General features: G+C 40.1%; 1 protein-coding gene across 1 annotated transcript in view; it reads left to right on the top strand.

The window, feature by feature from the left end:
• LOC107753414 (kinesin heavy chain-like) overlaps positions 1-24,061 on the top strand; it is a 31,258-nt gene that overhangs the window by 1,229 nt on the left and 5,968 nt on the right. Inside the window, exons 2-23 of the mRNA XM_016569548.1 lie at positions 482-569; positions 699-772; positions 2,012-2,116; positions 2,231-2,279; positions 2,367-2,422; positions 2,520-2,607; positions 3,648-3,772; positions 4,703-4,807; positions 4,888-5,036; positions 7,881-8,029; positions 9,333-9,541; positions 9,712-9,780; positions 11,019-11,225; positions 11,319-11,465; positions 12,535-12,723; positions 19,021-19,138; positions 19,822-19,880; positions 20,076-20,182; positions 20,283-20,384; positions 20,507-20,567; positions 22,311-22,382; positions 23,656-23,760. Coding sequence (XP_016425034.1) covers positions 482-569; positions 699-772; positions 2,012-2,116; positions 2,231-2,279; positions 2,367-2,422; positions 2,520-2,607; positions 3,648-3,772; positions 4,703-4,807; positions 4,888-5,036; positions 7,881-8,029; positions 9,333-9,541; positions 9,712-9,780; positions 11,019-11,225; positions 11,319-11,465; positions 12,535-12,723; positions 19,021-19,138; positions 19,822-19,880; positions 20,076-20,182; positions 20,283-20,384; positions 20,507-20,567; positions 22,311-22,382; positions 23,656-23,760 — 2,433 coding nt within the window. The remainder of the gene's footprint in view (positions 1-481; positions 570-698; positions 773-2,011; positions 2,117-2,230; positions 2,280-2,366; positions 2,423-2,519; positions 2,608-3,647; positions 3,773-4,702; positions 4,808-4,887; positions 5,037-7,880; positions 8,030-9,332; positions 9,542-9,711; positions 9,781-11,018; positions 11,226-11,318; positions 11,466-12,534; positions 12,724-19,020; positions 19,139-19,821; positions 19,881-20,075; positions 20,183-20,282; positions 20,385-20,506; positions 20,568-22,310; positions 22,383-23,655; positions 23,761-24,061) is intronic.

Genomic DNA, 24,061 nt, shown 5'->3' with positions numbered 1-24,061 from the left:
TTGATGTATGGTTTGTTAGGATAGGACAATATTTGGCTGAGATACAGCTATTTGAAAATCTGGAATCTGAGGGTGCAAAAAAATCTAAATATTGAGAAAATCTCCTTTAAAGTTGTCCAAATTAAGTTCTTAGGCATGCATATTACTAATCAAAAATTAAGTTTTGAGATATTTACGGTAAGAAATGTACAAAATATCTTCATGGAACAATGATTTTTGGCATAAAAGAAAAATGGATAATTTTGACCCATACTATGTATTGTTGGCTATTGCTACAAATATACCTGTGCTACTTAAGACTGTTATTGTTCTCCAGGGTCACATATTGGATCAAGCTGGAATGACACGGTTTATAGCCCGTCTGTATGTCTCTGTGACGTGATTAGTGGCCTGATCAATACCTGAGTGAGACCAAACAATGACTTTTCTTTTTTCCTCCGTGTCTCTTCTCTTCCTCTGTGTGGGCTTTATGGGTCTGCAGGGAAAACCGTACGTGTTCGACCGCGTGTTTCCCACCAACACCACCCAAGAGCAGGTGTACAACACCTGCGCCAAGCAGATCGTCAAAGGTCAGTGTGCGACGCCCTGCATGCTCACTCGGCATATTTCTGACCATTGATTACGATGTGTCTGTCTGTGGGGATAATGTTTAGCAGACGGTTCTCTGATGTTCAGCTGTGTGTTTGTTTGATGTGTAGATGTGCTGGGAGGTTACAACGGCACCATCTTCGCTTATGGACAAACCTCTTCTGGAAAGACCCATACCATGGAGGTACAGTTATATTTTAGATGACATAATGATTATAATTTTAACACTTTTACATTATTGCACAATTTTGTACTCGTAAATGACTCAGATGCATCAGACGACTGATATCATCCATACACAGTGTGCCTGCAACAAAACGAACATCAGATATTATTGGCCAGTTTCCCTGTAAGCACTCACAAAACCAATCACAAGATAATGCATGCTTTATATCGAAATGTAAGAACGATACCTGATAAATTCACAGTAGATTTTTAAGTTCGTTTTAGACTCAAGGCTTTACAGTCATGGTTCACAACTGGTTTCACATCAGGACCCAACTTGTACATCATTTTACCAAGTGGCAACCCTCCACTGTACCAAAGTCATCTACCTATAATAAAAAAGACCTTACTGTCAATGTTGCAGATATTTAGCGTAACACAAATACAGTTTTGCTTTCTAAATACACATTATGGTCAGCACAAACCATGTGAACATGTATTGCAGTGTCAGAGTCAGCAGCTATGTTTCCATCCACTTATTTTTATGTGCATTTTGGCATAAAAAAAACGCTGGATGGAAACGCCAAGATGCGCATAAATTCAAAAAAATGCGCATAAAAAAACATATGCGCACAATTGAGTAGGATAAACTTTTTTAAAGTTATATTGATGGGCTTTTATGCCTTTAATGGACAGGACAGTAGAGAGCAGACAGGAAAGCATTGGGTGGAGGCATCCGCCTCCGAAAGCAATGACTGCATTTATTGTGTTTCGTCTGCTCGCTCGAGGCACAAGTAATTTATTATATAAAAAAATGATTATATTTAGTGGCTTCTCCTTCTTTTCTTAGTGATATTTAGTGCTAGTTTATCAGAAAGTGACGATTTTGTTCTCTTTGACTCGTTGGATGGAAGTGGTGCTTATTTATGCGATATTCCAGTTTTGCGCTCAAGTTAATTTTGCATCTTTGGATGGAAACATAGCTAGTGTCTGCTTCACCTTGTGCAATTTAAGGTTTTCAAGGATGGAACTTGTCTTTCTGTCTAATTTGACTTCTTTCTACCATGTGATAGATAAACTGGCAAATACAATTATTTTGCTTCATTTATCTAATAAATAATACACAATGATAAACAATAAAAAAAAAATCAATTCATTTTGTTATCATTTGTTTAGTTAGAAGCACTGCTGCACAGGTCGATTAGACTAAGATGAATTGTAATAATTGAAGTCAGTTTGACTGTGATGGCACTTCCAGGGCAACCTCCACGACACGCAGCAGATGGGCATCATTCCCCGCATCGCAGAGGACATCTTCAACCACATCTTCTCCATGGATGAGAACCTGGAGTTCCACATCAAGGTACACAAAGGGCACAGACGAATGGCATATTATCCATCATCTAGTTATAAACCTGCCCGTACATGCCGCCCGATCTATGGTGCTCTCAAAATAACCAGTGTTTGATTTTCTCAGGTGTCCTACTTTGAGATCTATATGGAGAAAATCCGGGATCTTCTGGATGGTTTGTAGAAAACAGAGAAAGTGCAGCGTACCAAATTCACTACAATGGTTGTTGTATTATTCCTCATTGTGCTTCTTTCCTCTTCAGTCACGAAGACCAACCTGTCTGTGCATGAGGATAAGAACCGCGTCCCTTACGTGAAGGTGATTTTCCGGACCTCTGGCAGTGTGTTTTGTGAGGATGTGAGTTAATCAGAATGAACCGTAATGAAGCAGCTGTTTTGTGTTTGTGTGGCATCAGGGCTGCACCGAGCGCTTCGTGTCCAGTCCTGAAGAGGTCATGGACGTTATCGACGAGGGAAAGTCCAACCGGCACGTCGCTGTCACCAGTGAGCGCTTTTGTCATTGTTCTCAAATTCAGTTCAACTTCATTCAATCACAGCACTTCAGGTTAAATTTTTCAACATACAGTGTGTGATTACTAGAATTTTATAATCACAATAATGGCACTTTTTCACTGTGTGGTACAACTCGGCTCGGCTCGGTTTGCGTTTCCACTGCAGTTCAGTACCGCTTTAGAGTGGGCGGGATTATTCACATGTCGTTATAGTTGTACCGCCGCGACTCCTGAAACACTTTTTCATCCCGCGTTGCCCCATCAAGCTCTCGCTGGATCCGCTCCTCTGCTATCAACGAGAGGAACGTCTGTACTTCCTCAACAGACAACGAAACAGACACTTTTTGGTTGTTAAAAAAAGGTGCGCTCGTTCAAAACAGTTGCATTCGATCCTACGCTGGCTGTGCTGATTTAAATCTAGCGGTTCTGTTGTGTCCACTGTTGCCAACTCTCACGAGACAAATAAGCAACCGCAGCTTCAAAAGCAAGCCCAAAACAAGCCCAATATTTTTTTGGTGATTTATTATCATCAATATTATTTATTATCAATTATGTATTACCAATAAATGAGCCTGCAACATATTAAACTGAAACCACTCTTTTATCTGAAAATCAAAAACAGAAGTTATTTTACAAAAATCTGCGAACTGCAAAAGTGAACCGTACCGAACCGTACCATGCAGTGGAAAAGTGTGTAAATTACAGTCGTGATACCTTCATCTCAATCTGACAGTTCAGTCACATTAAGTCACACAGCACAGTGGAGATCTTATGCTTGAAATGCACACTGTGTTTATGTACATATACCGTTCAAAAGTTTTTGAGCTTTTTTGTTTTTTAGTGTTTTATACTCATCAAGGCTGCAAGAATACAGTATAAACTGTTTTTAATTTAAAATAACTGTTTCAAATATATTTTAAAATACAATGTACTTCTGCAATGACAAAGCTGAGTTTGAATGAATTATAATTTTAGACTTGTATGATGCGTATTTGAGAATGAGCTGCAAACGAGATGCTGTTCTGTTGTCAGATATGAATGAGCACAGCTCTCGCAGTCACAGCATCTTCCTGATCAACATCAAGCAGGAGCACGTGGAGACGGAGCAGAAGCTCTGTGGAAAGCTCTACCTGGTGGATCTGGCTGGCAGTGAGAAGGTCTTTTGTCTTTTGTTGTATGAAGCATCGTGTCGTCATGTTTAAAGGCATAGTTCACCCATAATGAAAACACTGTCCTTTACTCCCCCTTATGTCGTAGCAAAACTGTATGACTTTCTTCCTTCTAGGGAACACATAATATATTTTAAGAACATTTGGTTGCATATGACATTAGACTTTCATTGTATGGACAAAAAACACACAAGACATTGAAATTATACATGCAAATAAAAAGGAATAGACCATCTAGCCATAGAGCTCATTTGACCAAGGCCTTTATGCAGAAGATGATAGCAACTGCTTAGCGATGAGCTAAAACAAAACAAAACACACTAAAAACAATGACCTAGAAACCACTGTAATCTGGCATTCCAGTTATAATTGGTTACATTGTTTAGAGAAATGGAATTGATTTATACTGTAGCTTTATGACATTGAAAACACTTGATTTAGAGGAAACATGGAATGTAAAAAAGCGTGATGTTGCTATATATTATAGAGGTATTAATATTAATGTGTGCTTTATAAGTAGGCTAGTGATGTGCCTAAAGCCCCCTTAGCTGTTATAAGTTCACTGTAAACCACGGCATCACGGGGCTTATTGCTTTTATAAAATGGTTATTCCATATACATAGTAAAGTTTCACAAATAAAACAGAGCAAATAAAGTGTAATGATATAAATAAAAACAGTATTCTTCCACCAAACAATGTAGTTCCTCAGAAACAGTTGTGGTTCCAACAAAGTGGTTGCCGAGCAACACACAGAAGTAAACAAAGGTGTATGTTTCGAACACGGCTCAACCAATCAGAATCAAGGACCGGAACTATCCGTTTTATAAATGCTAATAAAGAATTAGCTAATAGTGAGAAGTGTTCCCTAATCTGAAGTGTTACTCTTAAGCTTGTTTATGGTATATTTTCACACGCAGGTCAGTAAGACCGGTGCGGCTGGAGCCGTCCTGGATGAAGCTAAAAACATCAATAAGTCTCTGTCTTCTCTCGGCAACGTCATCTCTGCTCTCGCTGAAGGAACTGTAAGTGCTCGCAAACGCACACATCTATGACCGTGCATATTGGTGTTAGCTTACGTAATGTCCCTGGTTTGTGTGAGCAGAAGACTCACGTGCCGTACCGCGACAGTAAGATGACCCGGATCCTGCAGGACTCTCTGGGAGGAAACTGTCGGACCACCATGTTCATCTGCTGCTCTCCCTCGAGCTACAACGACGCTGAGACCAAATCCACCCTCATGTTTGGACAGCGGTACCTCCAGCACACACACACATGCATTCACATCTGCACAACAGTAGTGCAAAATAGTGGTCGACCGATATGGGTTTTTTGACAGCCGATACCGATGCCGATATCTTGGAAAGCAGGGTGGCTGATGGCTGATATAAAGCCGATATAATTGTATTTATTTTAATTCATATTTAAGAAATTTGAAATCATTTGAAAATACATTAAAAAATAAACGTGTAAAATAAACATATGAATACTCTAGAAGACAAAGTATTTTTCACAAATAAATAAGTTTGTCGGTAGCGCGTCTCCAGTGAGGCTGAGCTCTCCTCCTGTCCGTATTCAATTCGCACAGACCATAGGACCGACCGTCACAGAACACGTGATCATGCAGATCACATGCACACTTCACACGATCTCAACTAGATTCGACTTAAGTATGCAAGGTTTGTGAAATTAAATGTTCATTAGTCATTCAAAGATTTGTTTAAATTATATAAATGCGTATTTGCGGAATGCTGACGGCAAACGAGAAAGTATTATAATGTTTGCCTTTAATAATATTAAAGCAATCGTTATAATACTTTTTTGTATACATTTGAATTCCTTTGTTTAACAGTTCTATCTGATTATTAGATAGACTTCTATCCGTATTAGACAGAACTGAATGACAACAGCGAACAAGAGGGAGAATGTGAGTCCCTGCCTCGAACACATCGGCCAAACAGAAAAACTTATCGGCCAATGCCGATATTTGAAAAATGGCAGATATCGGCCGATATATCGGCCTTGGCGATATATCGGTCGACCACTAGTGCAAAAACATCACAGCTAGATCAAACAGAAATCTTCATCGTGTTTCTTCGTGAGTTCAGTTATCATCTCAATTATCATTATCATGTTTCTGACAGCTTTACTGCTAATATGAAACAGCAACATTCAAATACAATTATAAACCTAAACTTCAGAACAAAGTAAAGTCAGAGCGATATAAAAACATTTTCAATACTGGTCCTTGCCCTTGTGAAAAAGCAGTACACTGTTAAAAGAGTATTTACAACATAAAAAAATTAAGTGTTAACTGAATGCAATGTTGCATGTTAATTGCAATTAAATAAAAAATGAATTATAGTTCAGGTACTGTATATAATAAATGGAGTTAGCTGAACTTTTGTTACGGGGCTGACAAGACGTGAGACATGCGGATCCATGTGCAAGCTTTATTAAAGCAGAGAGGTCAGAAACACAGGCAGGGTCGAACAATGGCGAACAGGTATATGGCGGGCAAGACACAAGAATAATCCTAGCGGGAAAACAGACAAGGCAAGACTAGTCTGGGCTGGGAAACTAACGAGGGCTCTGTAAAGTAGCTATCACTGCTTGCGATAAGCGCATACAATACTCGGCAGTTAGAAAGGAGTGAGATTGAGTGTTAAATAGTGAGTGAGTGATATGAAACAGCTGTGTGCAATCAGTGCTGTGTGCAATCAGTGCAATGAATGATGGGATATGTAGTCCGGGGTGATATGCAACAGTGTGTAGTGCTAGAGTCAATGAAAATGGAAAGGGTGACCTCTGATGGCTAGCAGACGGAAGTTCATGGACCAGATACGTAACAACTTTAGAGTGCTATTTTTGATCCACTGAAGTAGGACATCTTTACTGACGAGCATTTATAACTAACTGAAATATACTTTAATGTCATTTCTATTTAAACTTGTAAGTCATGTATTTAAATAATTTTGTAATAACACATTTGTAATGGTGAAGTTGCAATATGGTATATTTAAAATATATTAACTTTAAATGCATTATTGAGTAACTTTATAGTTCAAATTATAGTCAAGTACTTTACATGTGCTTTAGTATGTGAGACAGCACACCAAAAGAAGTGTACTTCTTTAAAACACCACAAAAGATTATAAAAAAAATTGTTTACTTAAAATATTTAATTTGACATTATTTCAAAAGACTCTTCTTAAATGTGTGTTAAGATATGTAATCTCTGTATGTTCACTTAAGTGGCCTTTTATTACATTAATTTTATATTACGTATATTACATTACAATTACACTAGTGGACATACAATTAATGCAATAAAGCACTTTTTTCACAAGGTTGAAGGGGATACTGAACCACTTTTGAACAGAATCAGCAGAATCTCTGCTCTGCCTAGTGTTAAATAAAGAGCAGTTGCTATTGAATATGAATCTGACTGCTTCTTAAAGGGATCGTTCACCCAAAAAAAATTTTTTTTTTATCATGCCACTGCAAAAAAAGGATTTTCTTACTTAGTATTTTTTTCTTGTTTTCTTGTATAAATATCTAAAAATTCTTGAATCAATATGCATATACTTGACAAGTTAAATGACTTATATGACTTTGTCAAGTAAATGCATCTTGATTCAAGAATGTTTTGGTATTTTTACTAGAAAACAAGACAAATATACTAACTAAGAAAATCATTTTTTGCAGTGTGTACTCGCCCTTGTTCCAAACCTGTATTCATTTCTTTCTTCTGTTGAACACAAAAGATAACATTTTGAAGAATGTTGGTAGCCAAATAGTTGACATAGCCATTGACTTCCATAATATAGAAGAAAATACTATGTTAGTCAATGACTACCATCAACTGAACATTATCAAGATGACATGAGGGTGAGTAAATGATGACAGAATTTTCATTTTTGGGTGAACTATCCCTTTAACAAGCTAATTGTTGTTGGTTAAATTTTGAGTGTTGAACGTTCTATCAGTGTAAACCAATGGCAGATTTAAAGCTTTATAATTAATTGCACTGAATTAATAGAATTAGCAGACTGAGACCTGTGTGTGTGTGTGTGTGTGTGTGTGTGTGTGTTGTAGTGCTAAGACCATCAAGAACACAGCCTCCATTAACCTGGAGCTGACAGCTGAGCAGTGGAAGAGGAAGTACGAGAAAGAGAAGGAGAAGAACAAGAGCTTGAGGGACACCATCCAGAGGCTGGAGCTGGAGCTGCGGCGCTGGCGCAGTGGTGAGCCTTTGCACTGCTCTGACGAGTCAAGTCTGTTTTATTTATATAGTGCTTTATACAATACAACTTTTACAAGATGTGCACAATGTAATAGTTGATTCTAAGCTACAGCAGAAGTCATTATATTGAAATCGATGGTGTTCATTGTAGATTTAAACTGACAGATAGTTTCTGATCTGTGAAAAACACTTTTATAATGTAGGATCTAAATGTCAAAAGGATCGATGACATATACAGATGATATTGATATTCTTGGTATTAGCAATTTGACAGAGTTGTCAAATCTCTAGCTGCTGCATTTTGTACCACCTGGAGTTTTTTTTTTTATAAACCTGTTTTATTAAACCATTACACTAATCTAGCCCTGAGGTCATTAACGTGTGAATTAGCTTTTTTTCCTATTTGAAGGTTTTTGTTTCAATAATGAAGACCTTAGTTGTCCTATGCAGTCCATTAAGTTAGTAAATTGGTTTCATGGGGCCTTGAGAAAATATGAATTTGAGTATCAGAATATAAATTAGCAATGAAATAAAGCAATGAAAGTTTGGTCCATGTTTCCTGATCATGTCTTCTAAGAAAAGTATATGAAACGTGAAAAGTAAAGAACCTAGTACTGAGCCTTGTGGCACTCCGTAACTAACTTGTATTTGATATAACATTTCTTCATTTACCAAAACAGTATGATAACAGTCAAGATACATAAGATTTAAACCACACTATCAGTCCACTGATACCAATGTAATTTTCAAGCTCATGCAAGGGAATCATGGTCAATAGTGTCAAGCAGAACTAAGGTCCAGTAATGCGTGTTGATGCAGCCATGATAGGATGATCTGCAGAAAATAACAGTTGAGAGAGTACATGTCTAGCATTTTTTGATATGAAAGTTAGAGATAGAGATTCTGCAGTTAAGGTCTATAATTGACTAATCCTTTTGGGTCAAGTTGTGTTTTTAATAACTGCTAACTTCAAAGATTTTGGAGAATATCCTAATGATAAATAGACAAATAACACGACACAGTTTCGTAAGTCCACAGCCATAAGTCGTAAGCCATTTGGGACACAGCTTTCCACAAATTCTTCAATAAAATGTCTGTGAAGTTTTGAGCTGATACTTTAATGACATACTAATGACATCACATCCCATCCTGATATACTTACTCAAATATCAATTGAAAATCCCTGCTAAAAATAACTTAAACCAGCTTAAGATTGTTTGCTGGTGTTATCCGCTTTAAGCTGACAAATTTGTTGAGGATTCACTGACAAGTAACTGATGCAATTGTGATGTTTTTTTCTCTAGGAGAGAATGTTCCAGAGACGGAGCAGGCAGATGCTGATGTGGTGAAGATCGATGGCAATGATGAGACGTCTCTGGATAATGAGAGATCATCCGAGCGCCAGCGAGAGAGGGACTCTGACTCCTCCTCTATTGTGGTGCGGATCTCAGAGGAAGAGCGGCAGAAATATGAGGAAGAGATCCGCAAACTCTACCGACAGCTGGACGATAAGGTGACCTTGCACTCGTGACGTTATTACTGAGATGCAGACGTGTTCAGAGTAAATCAGCAAATGAACTCTCACTGTGCATAATGTGTCATCCATCAGATCATGGATTCCTGTATTTATAGCAAAACAAGATAAAAATGATTTATTGCTCTCACTGTGTGCGTGTTTTGTAGGATGATGAAATCAATCTTCAGTGTCAGCTGGCGGAGAAGCTGAAGGAGCAGATACTGGATCAGGATGAGGTCAGAGGTCACATTCAGATTGTCCTGTAGTGGCTGTTAATATGCTAATTGTTTGTATGTGATTTACTCAAAAATAGTGCATGCACATCCCAAAAACAAATAAATACAGTTGCTCAAACTACAAAACATAGAAGATAAGTCAACACTCTGTTGTAAGGCTCCCAAATCATTTAATTTGAGCTGCATGCTGTTCATCAAACAGAAAATAAAGATTACATGTAGACAAGAGGGCTTAAAAATATTGAATTTAAAATATTTACACAATTCTAATTAATATCAAATTATGTTAGTTAGAGAGAAATGCTACCGAACACCAGATTTTTAAATCAACAGTTCACGAAAGGCCACAACGAATAAAAGCAAACTAAACAGCACTGTATTATAGGAATATGGATGTTTTTTTTTTGCCCCAATCTGAGTTGTTTAATATTGCTAACTTCTATTTTTCTAATGGTAAGTGGACACTTTGAAATTAAATCCAATGTATATGCTTGATTGACAATTGAACTGCTCTGAAATGTATTAAGAATAAAATGACCTTACTGTTCATTCACTGTTCACAGTGGGTCAATCCCAGGCACACATGACTATGATTGGATTATTTGAAACACTACATCTGTCCTTTCTAGACGTCTCTTTTTCAAACCTGAATAAATAAATGAATAAACTTGACCGTCATTCAAGTATGTTGTTATTAACATTGGTGCTCATCTTACTATCAAATGCACAGTTTTTATATTTAAATGCCCATTTCTATCTGAAATTCAATGAATTTTCAAAGTTCAAAATTTAATTTGACAGCCCCACTGCAAATATCCAAACATATCATTTTGTTAACAAAAACTGTTATACGCTATCAAAAAGAAGCTTTTTAATATCAGTTGAAGTTACTGATAATTCATCTGAGTTTGCAGTTACTTAAAACAACAACAAAGCACACCATATAGTAAATAAGAAATAAAAGTAATAGCAATATTTTAATAATAAATATTGTATTTTTTGGCTTAAGCAGCTCACCCTTTCACAGCAGATTTGATTCACAAATAACTGACAGTCTGAATATGAGTTGAGGAGACTCGCTCTGTGGTGCGTTTTCTAAAAGCTTCGTTAGCTAACTATGGTCGCTAGATCCCAAAACGTGGCTCATCTAGTCCCATTTTAGAGGCTGAACTATCTGTTTTTAAAGTGGATATTGGAGCTTTTGCCAGCTCACATTAATGAGCGTCATCTCGTTGCAGTTGCTGGCGTCCACGCGCGGAGACAGTGATAAGGTGCAGACGGAGCTGGGCCGCCTGCAGACGGAGAGCGAGAGCGCCAAAGCTGAAGTGCGGGAGGTTCTGCAGGCGCTGGAGGAGCTGGCGGTCAACTACGACCAGAAGAGTCAGGAGGTGGAGGAGAAGAACCTGCACAACAAACAGCTGGCCGAGCAGCTCAGCCTCAAGATGGTGACGTCCGCTGTCCTATTCTCGCGTTATACAGTGTCCTCGATGGCAGTGAACGACTGACGTGAGTGTTTCACTGCTTCTGTTGCTTTCTAGGCCAATCTGATGGAGCTGGAGGCGGAGCTTGCTCAAATGCAGGAAGTGAGCTCGCAGCAGAGGAAGCGCATCGCTGACGTGTTAAACGGGCTGATGAAGGACCTCAGCGAGTTCAGCAGCATCGTCGGCAATGGAGAAATCAAGCTCGTAAGCCCAGAGAGGCCTCTGAGATCTTTTTAGAGATTATAAAAGGTTGTGCCATATTATAAATGTAGTCACAACAGCTTGACACACAGAAAAGGGGCTGTATTAGGGCTCTATTAAATCTGTTTTATAGTTTCCAAAATTCAGTTTTTTTCACTTTTCTTGTTTGCTTGTCCTAATTTTTCTCAATTCTGTAATGGTTAGAGATGTAACGGTTGAAAATCGATTTAAATATGTGACGATTCAAATCGGTTGTGATGCTAAACAAATCGCGATACAATCGGAGTAGGAGTTTATATGAATGCATCTCTGAGGGGAACTGACTGTCTTTAGAAAAGTTTACCTGGTATTTTCTGTTCATCTTGCCTCTGAACGATGCATATTAAAGTAGTGTTCATAAGCGCAGCTCTGCTACATCATTGCTGTTCATAAGCACCACCTGCTGGCAGAGAGTGAATCGATTTAGTTTTGTTATATTTCAATTTCACAAAGAAACATGCAGCAATAGCCTAATAAAAGGACACCTTTTCATCTACTGTATAATTTGTCTTCAGTCTCATTTTGTAAAAAAAAAAAAATCGTGAGAGAATCAAATCGTGAGTTGAGTGAATCGTTACATCCCTAGTAATGGTTATATTAAATTTGAGCACAAAGCATCTCTAATTAATTTAAATCATTAAAAACAATTTATTAAAAGTAAAAAATAAACAAAAAACAATTAGGACTCTATAAAATCAGATTTGTTTTTCGCCAAATTCCGTATTTTACAATTACATTTTTCGAGATTCCATTTTAATTTTTAATAATAAAAAATGTCTAATCAATGCAATTCATACATTTATTAAAAATGTTACAATAATAGGGCCCTGTGAATTTATTTTTTTTACATTTATTTAGGAAATTCTGTGTTGTTTGTTTACATTTTTTAAATTTATGATTTATTACAAATTCTCAAAAAGAATTGAGAATCACATGAAGTCATGAAGGATTATATTAAATACAGTTTCCTGTATTTGTGTGTGTGTTTACAGTCACTGCAGTAATCTGTGTGTGTGTGTGTGTGTGTGTGTAGCCGGTGGAGATCAGCGGTGCGATCGAGGAGGAGTTCACTGTGGCGCGGCTGTACATCAGTAAGATCAAGTCGGAGGTGAAGTCGATGGTGAAGCGCTGCAGACAGCTGGAGAACATGCAGCTGGAGTGCCATCGCAAGATGGAGGAAACCAGCCGAGAACTGTCCTCCTGCCAGCTGCTCGTCTCTCAGGTGTGTGCGCGCGTGTGTGTGTGTGTAAGTGAGTGTGTGAGTGAATGTGAGTGTGAGTGTGTGCGTGTGTGTGTGTGCGCGCATGCAAGTGTGTGCGTGCGCGTGTGTGAGTGCGTTTGTGTGTGTATAGCATTTGAAGAGAATGACTTACAGTCACAAAACCAACTGTAAAGTGTTCATCTACGAATCAGGTATATTTAACAATATTTAGATATAATTTGACAGTTTATTTTAACAAAATATAAAAAATCTAACGTATGTCGTATGTAACTTTAGAGACGGTCCCTACACTTGCGAATATCGAAAGTCCAACGTCAAGCCAACTTTATGGCAGTGGGCCGCGATTCCAAACCTTTGATGCAACTGTTTTACGATCAACTTAATGCTTTTGGGAGTCTTTTCTCTGTAATTACAAAATGAACACAAGCCTTAGAAACCTCTACCAAGTGTGTCTAGAGGCGTCATCAAACTAAACTTAATGACGAAACTGTCAGGATAAGTAGGTGAATTCAGTCGCTATAAAATAATTCGACATAACGTGAATCTGTGAAAATATCTTGCAACTCTACAGTTGATCACACAAACTCCAATCTCTATCGTTAGTTTGATCTGACGCTTCTGCGTGAGCTCTCAACCAATGATTCACCGGAACTCCGCAAGGACCGCCTCCCTCATTTGCATACGGAAAAGTAAGAAGAAATAAATGAATAAATAAATCTGGAAATAAATACACGTTGGAATAAAAAAATAATAAATACATACATAAATAAATTATATTAAAATAAATGCAAAAATAAATACATCAAATAATATAATACATAAAGGAAAAAGTAATAAAAAAATGAATTCAGGGTTAAATTTTATTACAAATTATAACTTATTCTTATTCTACTTGTTTTTATTCTGTTGTTTTAATTAGAAATGTTAAAAAGTTTATAAATATATATATTTTTAATTTGACATAAAAGATTACATACTTTTAATAAAGATAGAAAAATGCCATTACAAAGGTAAAAACAAAATTCTACTGTAAATCACTTTAAGGAGTCAAATATCACCTCGTAATGGGAAGGCTATTTTTTTTATTAAATTTTGGTGCTCCTAAATTTTTTAAGTTAGGAGCACACGCGCTCCTAAAAGTGCTTTTTTAAAAATAGTAAAGCTCTGTTTTAGTTTTCGTTTACCATTTTAAAAACTATCGGCCAGTGTGGTCCAACCTAGCTATCGGTATCAGTAAAATCCACTATCGGTCGACCTCTAGTGTGCGTGTGTGTGTGTGTGTGTGTGTGTGTGTGTTAGTTCATAGACCCTCTGCTCTCTTTTCAACACATAGAATCAACAGTATAGCAATGAAGATTGTAGAAGTACGTGGAATATGTGTTGCAACAAGCATTTAAATAAGGGCTAGAAATACAATAAAATAATTAATCATGATTAATCTCAATATTTGAATTAGTTGAATCCGAACATATTTTGTTACATTCTGAAGTAGTGTCTTTAGATTTAAAGCATTTGGCTTGTAACAGAACATTTTCTTTACATATGTAAAACCAAGCTTACCATACCATTAAGCAACAGGCATCCATTTGATTGAAAAAGAAGTAATTAATTATCAGTTTGAATAATATAGAAACACATTTGATATATATGATATAGAAACACATTTTTTAAACCTGGACTACTTTGAGCAGCATGTTTGGAAATGAAATGAGGGTTTTCTGAGCAGAAGCTTCATCTGGGCTGGCATTTAGTTTAGATTTATTAGAAACTGTAAATAAAACATACTCTGTTACTAACGTAACGTCAGTTCCCTGAGATACGTAACGAGTACTGCGCCTGCTTGGGGAAAACTCCTCTTTCTCCGATGACTGAAGCCTTTCAATAATGCAGTGTAACTGCACGGCCATTGCAGTGAATTAAAAAACGAACCAATGGCCTATGGAGACAAAGCCCGCCAAAACCCGCCAGAATGGGCGGGGCCATCTGGCTATATAATAAGGCATTCCGCCGTAGGATCCTCAGGTTACTTTGACTGAAGCGACGACTGAGTCATGCAGCTACATAGCATGGCAAAGTACGCAGTACTCGTTCCGTATCTCAGGGAACCGAGGTTATGTTAGTAACCGAGTACGTTCCCTAAAGATACTTCACTCGTACTGTGTCTTCTAAGATGCTTTGGGGAACAAGTACAATCCCACCGTGCTATGCTAAAGGAACAACTAATACTTGAACTTGCCTTAAGCACCCAAGGGGGCCCAGAGGGACCAAGTATTTTGCAGGGAAGCCCCGCAGGAGGCAGTAGGGCCAAACTCACAGAGGTCGGCCCAGCCTTGCATAATCGTCCCAAGATAATTTAGTACAGCCTCAGAACTCAGTGAGGGCCAAAAGTGTACATGAAGAAGGCAAACGCCAAGCACTGGTTTTGTCATATGACAGAGTGCCCTGTTTATGCAGAAAGGACCCGAACCTGTAGGGCCGGGATGTCCAGATTATAAAACCTGGCAAATGTGGACGGCGAGGCCCAGCCGGCCGCCGCACAGATCTCTGCAATGGATACACCGCTAGACCAGGCCCAGAAAGAGGCAACGCCTCTAGTTGAGTGGGCTCTCACTCTCATGGGGCATTGAAGGCCCAAGGAAGAGTATGCTAGCATAATAGCATCAATTATCCATTTGGAAAGTCTCTGCTTCATGACCGGAGTACCCTTGCCACCGAACCATACAAATAGCTGATCCGACTGCCTGAACGGGGCGGAGCGCTCAACATAGACTTTCAACGCCCTTACAGGGCAGAGTAAATTCAACTCTTGGTCTTGCTCCGAAGGAGGAAGTGCCGATAAAGTTAGTACCTGTGCTCTGAATGGAGTAGAGATCACTTTAGGTATGTAACCATTCCTTGGTTTCAGGCAGATTCGCAAATTCGAGGCAGGTGGGGCTCACAGATAGCGCCTGCAGATCTCCCATATGCTTTTCCGATGCTAATGCTAGTAGCAGAGCAGTCTTAAGCATCAGGGCACGAAGGTCAATGGACTGTAGCAACTCAAATGGAGGGCTCTTAAGAGCCCTCAACACCGTGGGCAGATCCCATGTAGGGACGGTGATGGGGCGAGGCGGGTTGAGCCTTCTAGATCCCTTCAGAAAATGAACAACTAAGTTGTTCTGCCCACTGATTGACCAGCTAAAGGAGCGTGAGAGGTTGCTATGGCTGCTACATGGACCTTGAGTGTGGAAGGAGAACGACCCTTATCCAGCAGCTCTTGCAGGAAGGACAATATCAGAGATATGTCGCAGGAGATCGGGTCTGCGCCGCGGGCTGCACACCAGGCGGAAAAGACAGACCATTTAAGGGTGTAGAGACGTCTTGTAGGCCTCATGCTCTAGCTTGAGAGATTGTGAATCGCGGGGGTCTTCGTGCTGAATCACGGGGGTCTTCGAGCGAATTGGAGTGTACAACCTCATTTATTATCCCCATAACCCAGTCTGACACTCCGGGGATGGCCTGCCAGGCCTCGGCCCGCGTGGCAAGGGGTTGGATTGGTTTGAGCGGGGGGCGTCCAATGGGGACCCAATGCTCGTAATGAGTGGAAGAGGAAATTTTCTCTCTTTTTTAAAATGTTTGTCTTTTATTTTCCTCGCTATAACAGCAGCTGTTTGTGTGGACGTGATTAGAACCCATGTTCACAACAGTATTTTTGGTCACAAACACACTGCCGTCGGCACCCGGAACTGAACGGGGTGCTCTGAGGCACAACAGAGCCTGTTTGGGGGGTGGTCCGGCTGCAGTGAGACTTTGCCCCTTTCTCTTCCTTTCATGCAGATCAGGATGACGCCTGTGGCGCAGGGTCCAATGATATCTTGGGTCGGGGGCCCGGCATTTAGGAAACGGGTAGCGTCTGGCCGAGCGGGAGCGTTGACGAGGCTCGGGCTTAGGAGCTGTGTGAGCAGCTGGCGGTGCAGGCTTCGCGGGATGCCGAGTCGGCTCATTCTTGGGGCGACTGGAAGCAGCTGTCGAACTGGAGCGCTTTGGCAGGAAGTGTCGCATTGCCTGGGACGACTTCTGTGCAGCGGTACAGCGCGCGATGAGCTAAGCTAACTGCAGGTCCAAACAGGCCAGTAGGGGAAACCGGGGAGTCGAGGAAGGGGACCTTATCCGCATCCTTGATCTCCGTGAGGTTTAAACATAGATGGCGCTCAAGTACCACTAGGCTGGCCGTGGATCTGCCAATCGCCTGCGCTGTCATCTTGGTGGCACGTAGAGCCAGGTCGGTCGCACTTCGCAGCTCCTTAAAAGCTGCGGTATCTGGCCCGGACTCGTCCATGCAATGGAGGAGCTTGGCCTGAAAGACCTGTAAGAACGCCATAGAATGAAGCGCCGAGGCCGCTTGTCCAGCAGATGAGTAGGCTCATCCGGCGAGAGCTGCAGTCATCCTACATGGCTTGGATGGGTGGGTGGCCTTTGCCTTCCAGCCGATGGCGGGCAGAGATGCACGGCCACTGACTCTTCCAGGGGAGGCAGTCTGTCGTACCCCTTTTCTTCGGCGCCGTCAACAGATGTGAGGGCAGACGAAGATGAGGCACGAAGGCGGGCCGAGTAGGGGGCGCGCCAAGACTTGGTGATCTCGTCGTGGACCTCCGGGAAGAATGGTGAAGCTCGTTGTCGAGGGGCCTGACGGAGCCCCGGCAAGAACCACTCATCCAAGCGGCTGCGGGTGGACTTCTCTGGCGGAGACCACTCCAAACCCAGCTCCTCCTCAGCTTTACACAGGATGCGGAATAGTTCGGTGTCCATGCCCGTGCTGGCCGCGCTGGGCTGTGCAGACGGCAGTGGGGGCGGGGTCGAATGAGGACATTCCGTCTCAATGAGTGCTGCTTCAGCGTGGGCGGCGCCTAAGCATGAAACATACTCGCCATGACTGTCAGCGGCGTCCTGCACAAGCGACAGTAACGGCGCGGCATTTGAAACAACAGCGGAAATTTGCTCTTAAATTTGCTCTTTGATGTCGCCAGATAGCGGCAGGGAACCGGAGACCATCGCTGCTGAAGGCGTGAAGTGGTGAAGATGGCCGAGCAGGAAAAGGTCTCTCGATCCGCTGCGAGGCTTGATCACGGCGAAGGTTTCGTAGTCTCGTAGAGCGAAGGTCTAGCAGTCGTCGCTGAAGGAAAAGAATCTAAGGATATTACGGCGGAATGCCCGATTATATAGCCAGATGGCCCCGCACATTCTGGCGGTCTTTGTCGCCATAGGCTCGTGCAGCTCTGCTGCTGAGCCATTGGTTCATTTTTTATTCACTGCACGAACCAATGGCCGTGCAGTTACACTGTGTTATTGAAAGGCTTCAGTCATTGGAGAAAAAGGAGTTTTCCCCAAAGCATCTTAGCAGATGCAGTACGAATGAAGTATCGATAGGGAACTTATGCTAAGCACTGGACCATTTAACTCACCTTCTATTAGGTCTCTCATCATTTGCTAGTTATGATTTTTTTGACATTTTGTCATTTTAAATCTATTTTAAAACATTTTTAATAGTGATAGTGGCTAGAGATGCACCGAATGTTCGGCAACTGAAATATTTGAGTATTTGCAAAAAGACTATAGGAATAAGAGAAAAATAAGAATAAACGAAAAGACAGAATAAACTGTACTGAACAATGAAGTTACGCGATCAATTAGCAACCAGCATAGTGTGACAAACATCTTCCCAAATTTGTAATGAGAATCATTTATAAATCTGCTGTTGTCAACAAAAAGAAGCGCTGAGGTTTTCCTGCGGGTTTGCGCCAAAATAAAAGCTCCTAAAAGCTGATATTGTCATTTTAATGTTGTTTTGTAAAATAAACTAATAAAGTAAGACAATAATAATGATGATGATAATTACAACAGCTCTATTAATACATTTATTATAACATTCACACATAGTGTTCAAATTTAGATCTGTAATATTTTCTAATATTTAAAAAATATATATCTTTCTCTGTTTTAAAATAGTTGTTTTGTAACTGATGTTTTCTTTGAAAAGCAAGACAAAACAGTAAAAAGTACATTTTGGCTATTTAATTTATGCAATGGTGAAAAAATTAATTTGGCGAAATACATGGGGAAAAAATGCATAAAACCGTGTTCAGTATTTCGGTGCATTCCTAATAGTGGCTCCATCAGCCCATCAGTATGCACACCATTACATGGCATGAATCTTTCTGATTCTAGTTTCTGAGCTGGTGCATGACGTGTGGTTCACGAGGACAGATGCTGTGTGTTCTTTATGATGCTGACTTTGTGTCTGTGTGTGTCTGCGAGCAGCACGAGGCAAAGATTCGGTCTCTCACGGAATACATGCAGAACGTGGAGCAAAAAAAGAGGCAGCTGGAGGATAATTATGATGCTCTCAGTGAAGAATTCTTCATGCTGCAGAACTCAGGTAAGACCAACAATAACACACCTTATGTTAGCGTGGACAGAAGTGATATAAAGCACATCATAACACTTTAAAAAATATTATTCTTTTAAAATTCTTTTGATGATTTTTTTTAAACTCTAACTGGTTTTACCTGTGATTTTCTAATGATCCTTAAGACATTGATTAGCATGCTCAGGTATGTTTGATTAGGGTTAGAGCTAAACTCTCGTGGGCCAGATTTGAGGATCCCTGCTGTAAAGCTGCTTTGACAAAATCTTTATTGTAAAAAAAGCTATATAAATAAAGGTGACTTGACTTGACCTCAATCTGGCAACCTGTGTGAGCGTCGGGTCTGATGAGGAGGAGAGCGGAGAAACAATATTTTGAATTTGGACTGCACTACCCATTTCAACCGCTAGCTATCAATATTACATACTGAACCTTCAAAACTTCTTCTAAATTCATAACTGCACCAATTCCAAGCTACATTCAAACTCAGAACTGTCTGCAATTCTCCATGCTGCATCTTTTCTAAATGAGTGGTCTTACGGGTTTCCTGTATTGGACATTAAAGTTCAGCAAAAGCTGTCTGTGGACTGTCATTGACGGACTTTCAAATGAACTGGAAACTTGAGATTTCAGATTGAGATTGAGCTCACTTCTGTACTGCTATATTGATGATTATGTATATATGTTTATATCAGAGAGTCACGTGGCAGAAGTGGACGGAGGAGAGAAGGCAGACAGAGAGGCTGGTGGGAAGGTAAGCAGAACAAACATGGATCTAGTATTCTATACATAAACAGTCCTGTGACTAGTGTAAGAAACACATACGCATTATGACATGAGAGATGTTGTATATGATGGGTTCTCACACTAATGGCGGTCTGTCGTTCAGACATTAGGAAGGTGTGTCAGATATGATTATATTAATATGATTATTTGTGTGTTTGTGTAGAAGGCCGCCGGTCGTCCCGCTCTCCACGCGGAGTCTCGTCAGACGCAGCTCAGCCACCTGCGGGATGAAATTAACGAGAAGCAGCGCCTCATCGACGACCTTACCGAGTCAGTCAGGCTGAAAATACTTCCTGCATAGATTAGCCTTTCAGCGTAACCGCTGGATATGGTAACTGAGGTGCTAATGCTGTCACCTCGTGTCTTGCAGTAAGAATCAGGCTCTGGAGCTGGAGCTGGCTCACGTGCGGTCCAGTCTCAGTAACCTCAAACTGCAGGACGACACCAAGAGCGCCTGCCTGGAGCAGCTGTCGTACGTTTTCTTCCACGACCGCACAAATACTGTACTGTGAAGACTGTAAATCAGCTGTGTGCATGATGGGGCTGTAGTGTGTAATGAATCTGTGCAGTGTGTTAACAGTGGTTTCTCATCAGGTTTCAGCAGGAGAGAAACGAGCAGTCCAAACAGGATCTCAAGCGCCTTGAGGAGACTGTCGTAAGTTTCTCATACACTCTTCCTCTTATTCTACAGTTTTTTCCCCTCTTTTTACATCATTCTCATCTGAATTTATTCACCATGTGATGATGTCATTTCAGTGCGTGTCACTTGTAATATTTCATACCACATGGATAAGCAGCATATATTTATTTAAAGGGGTCATCGGATGCCCATTTTACACAAGTTGATATGATTCTTTAGGGTCTTAATGAAAAGTCTATAACATACTTTGGTTAAAATTTCTCAATGGTAGTGTAAAAAACACCCTTTTTACCCTGTCAAAATCAGCTCTGTTCACAGCAAGCCGTTCTGTTGCATGTCCCTTTAAATGCTAATGAGCTCTGCTGACCCCGCCCCTCTCTTCCATGGGGTGACGAGCAGACTGTAAACTTCAGCCGCGAAACTTGCTAACTAGCACGTTATTAGGAAAGGCGATTTGCAAAGGTTCATAAAAAAAAAAACTTATACTCCTTCTGGAGGTAAAGCTGGATTACAAATGATTCGCGCGAACATAGACGCATTTAGGCAGATTGGAGGATGCATTCCCTTCAAAAACAAAGGTAATCCTTTGCGTCTTCAGCGGCTCAGATGTTGGGAGTAAATGACGACTGCTATGTTCATTATTACATCCAACAACAAAACACCTCAATCGCTTAATCGGAGACATTCTTGTCTTCCCCTGCACTGGAGTTGACACAATGGCGGACTGATGACAGCTCACTCAGTGCGGGTCTAAGTTAAGACGGCCTTGTCAATCAACTATCGTGGGAGGGGCCTGTGCAGAACTACGTCATTCTGACAGGAACCTCAGAACAGCCTGATTTGAGAAAGGAGATTTAAAAAAAAAAAAACACTGGGTGGATTTTTATCATTATAGGGTGGTTGTGTACACACACATTTATGTTCAAACAACATGTAAAGTGAATTTTGCATCCGATGACCCCTTTAAGCTCCAATATTAACATCTGACAGCATTCACACAACCCACAAACAATGTGGTTCTGCATAACAGACGAGTATATGATGTAGAGTATATGAAGCTGAACTCCACTATAAACATTATCAACATAATACAGAATTCTTTTCTGTATAGGTGTTTATAAATCAACATAAAATAAGTGAACTGTTGACCTGCTGTTTAAGAAGCTTGTTTGTTGAGCTTGATTCAAGACAGCGTCAGGAGCAAGTAGCATTTTATATTCAGGGAAAACCTGAAAGTGAGGCTAGTTTAAAAACTCTGTTAAACACAGTGTTTAACCACAGGGTTTAGTTTTAATAATCCAACTTGAAAGATGCTCAGAAAAGTGGTTCATGAGTGTTCATGTTCATTCTTCTTAATGAAAATGACTGTGAATTGCTTAGAAACTTCACCTTTGATTTATTATCATGTTTCTGTAACAAAGCTAATTTCAGAGGAAAGAGGTGAAGCATAGTAATTAAAGGCTGATTTTCTATCTTGCTTTATGGCTGTTTTTAAAGTCAAGTCAAGTCAAGTCTCGGTTTAGCCAGTCTGTCTGCTTCCTGACCTGGGCCCCAGTTAAAAAAACATATTCAATGTAGTAACCTAGAAATATAGATAACTGTGTTGAAGCAATGACGTTGCTGCTTCACATACGTGTGCTTAAGTGTGAAGCAGGGCTTCTACATGTAGTATATGTTTTCATGACAGTGAACACGAGAATTTCCCTGCAGATACTGTATGTTTGTGGTCTTATGTACCTGTTTCTGTCTCTGTCTTAGGCCCGTGAACTCCAGACCCTCCACAACCTGCGCAAGCTGTTCGTTCAAGACCTCACGACTCGGGTTAAAAAAGTGAGTTCACATGTGAGCAGGGGTGTCTTGCTTAACATACGTTCTGCTGCTATGTGTGTTTCTGACACGCTCTCCTCACACAGAGTACAGAAATTGGACCTGATGAGAGTATGATTTCGACAATGAGTAGGTCCTGAGACGTGTTGTCTAACCCCAATAGAGTTCAGAATGTCTATGAATGCTGATCCCAATGCATCTTTTTCATTATCAACATGGATATTAAAATCACCAACAATTAAAACTTTATCTGCAGCCAGCACTAACTCGGATATAAAATCAGCACGTTCTTTAATAAAGTCTGTATGGTGCCCTGGTGGCCTGTATACAGTAGCCAGTACAAACGACACAGGGGATTTATCATTAACACTTGTTTCTCTGGACAATGTTATATGAAGTACCATTACTTCAAACGAGTTATACTTGAAGCCCGCCCTCTGAGAAATACTGAAAATATTGTTATAAATTGTAACAACACCTCCCCCTTGACTTTTTGGACGTGGCTCATGTTTATAACAGTAATCTTGGGGGGTGGACTCATTTAAAATAATGTAATCATCAGGTTTTAGCCAGGTTTCTGTCAAACAGAGCACATCTAGTTTTATGATCAGTGATCATATCATTTACAAAAAGTGCTTTCGTAGAAAGGGACCTGATATTCAATAAGCCAAGCTTTATCATTTGTTTATCCATATTGCATCTGTTTTTTATTTGTTGAACATCAATTAAATTGTTACTCTTAATTTGGTTTGGACGTTTTTTGTATTTTCTAGTTCGGGGAACAGACACAATCTCTATAGTGTGATATCTAGGTGAAAGAGTCTCTATGTGCTGAGAATTAACTGATTTCTGTGACGTGAGGCGGCTAGCAGACGGTCGGTTTAGCCAGTCTGTCTGCTTCCTGACCTGGGCCCCAGTTAAAAAAACATATTCAATGTAGTAACCTAGAAATATAGATAACTGTGTTGAAGCAATGACGTTGCTGCTTCACATACGTGTGCTTAAGTGTGAAGCAGGGCTTCTACATGTAGTATATGTTTTCATGACAGTGAACACGAGAATTTCCCTGCAGATACTGTATGTTTGTGGTCTTATGTACCTGTTTCTGTCTCTGTCTTAGGCCCGTGAACTCCAGACCCTCCACAACCTGCGCAAGCTGTTCGTTCAAGACCTCACGACGCGGGTTAAAAAAGTGAGTTCCACATGTGAACACGGAGATCTGGCTTCACAAATATTCGGCTGCTGTGTGTCTTTCTGACTTGTTCTCCTCACACAGAGTACAGAAATTGGACCTGATGATAGTGGGGGGTCTAACACCCAGAAACAGAAGATTTCCTTTCTTGAGAACAACCTGGATCAGCTTACAAAGGTTCATAAACAGGTGAGGATGTGTATGCATTTCTGTGTAAATTCATTCTTAAATTCTTAATTGGGACAGTTCTTATATGAATGGATTTTTTTTTTCTTCTATTGAGCAAAGTATTTATATGAATCACAGTACTTGAACAATAGCGGTTTAACCTTTCAAGATGTGATTCAAACACTGTTTGATATTTCCAGTCTTATGTTCTTGTTTCAAAGTTCTAAAATAAAAAATAAAAAAACTAAGTTTTTAAAAAACAATCGTAAATAATACAGATAATGTGCACAAGTAGTGCATATCACTTTTTAGCTTTACAGAA

This window comes from Sinocyclocheilus rhinocerous, unplaced genomic scaffold, assembly GCF_001515625.1.
Source record: "Sinocyclocheilus rhinocerous isolate Xijiao unplaced genomic scaffold, SAMN03320098_v1.1 scaffold5187, whole genome shotgun sequence".
NCBI classification, from domain to species: Eukaryota; Metazoa; Chordata; class Actinopteri; order Cypriniformes; family Cyprinidae; genus Sinocyclocheilus; species Sinocyclocheilus rhinocerous.
Note: the sequence above shows the minus strand (reverse complement) of the source record. Positions and strands in the feature narration are given on the sequence as shown.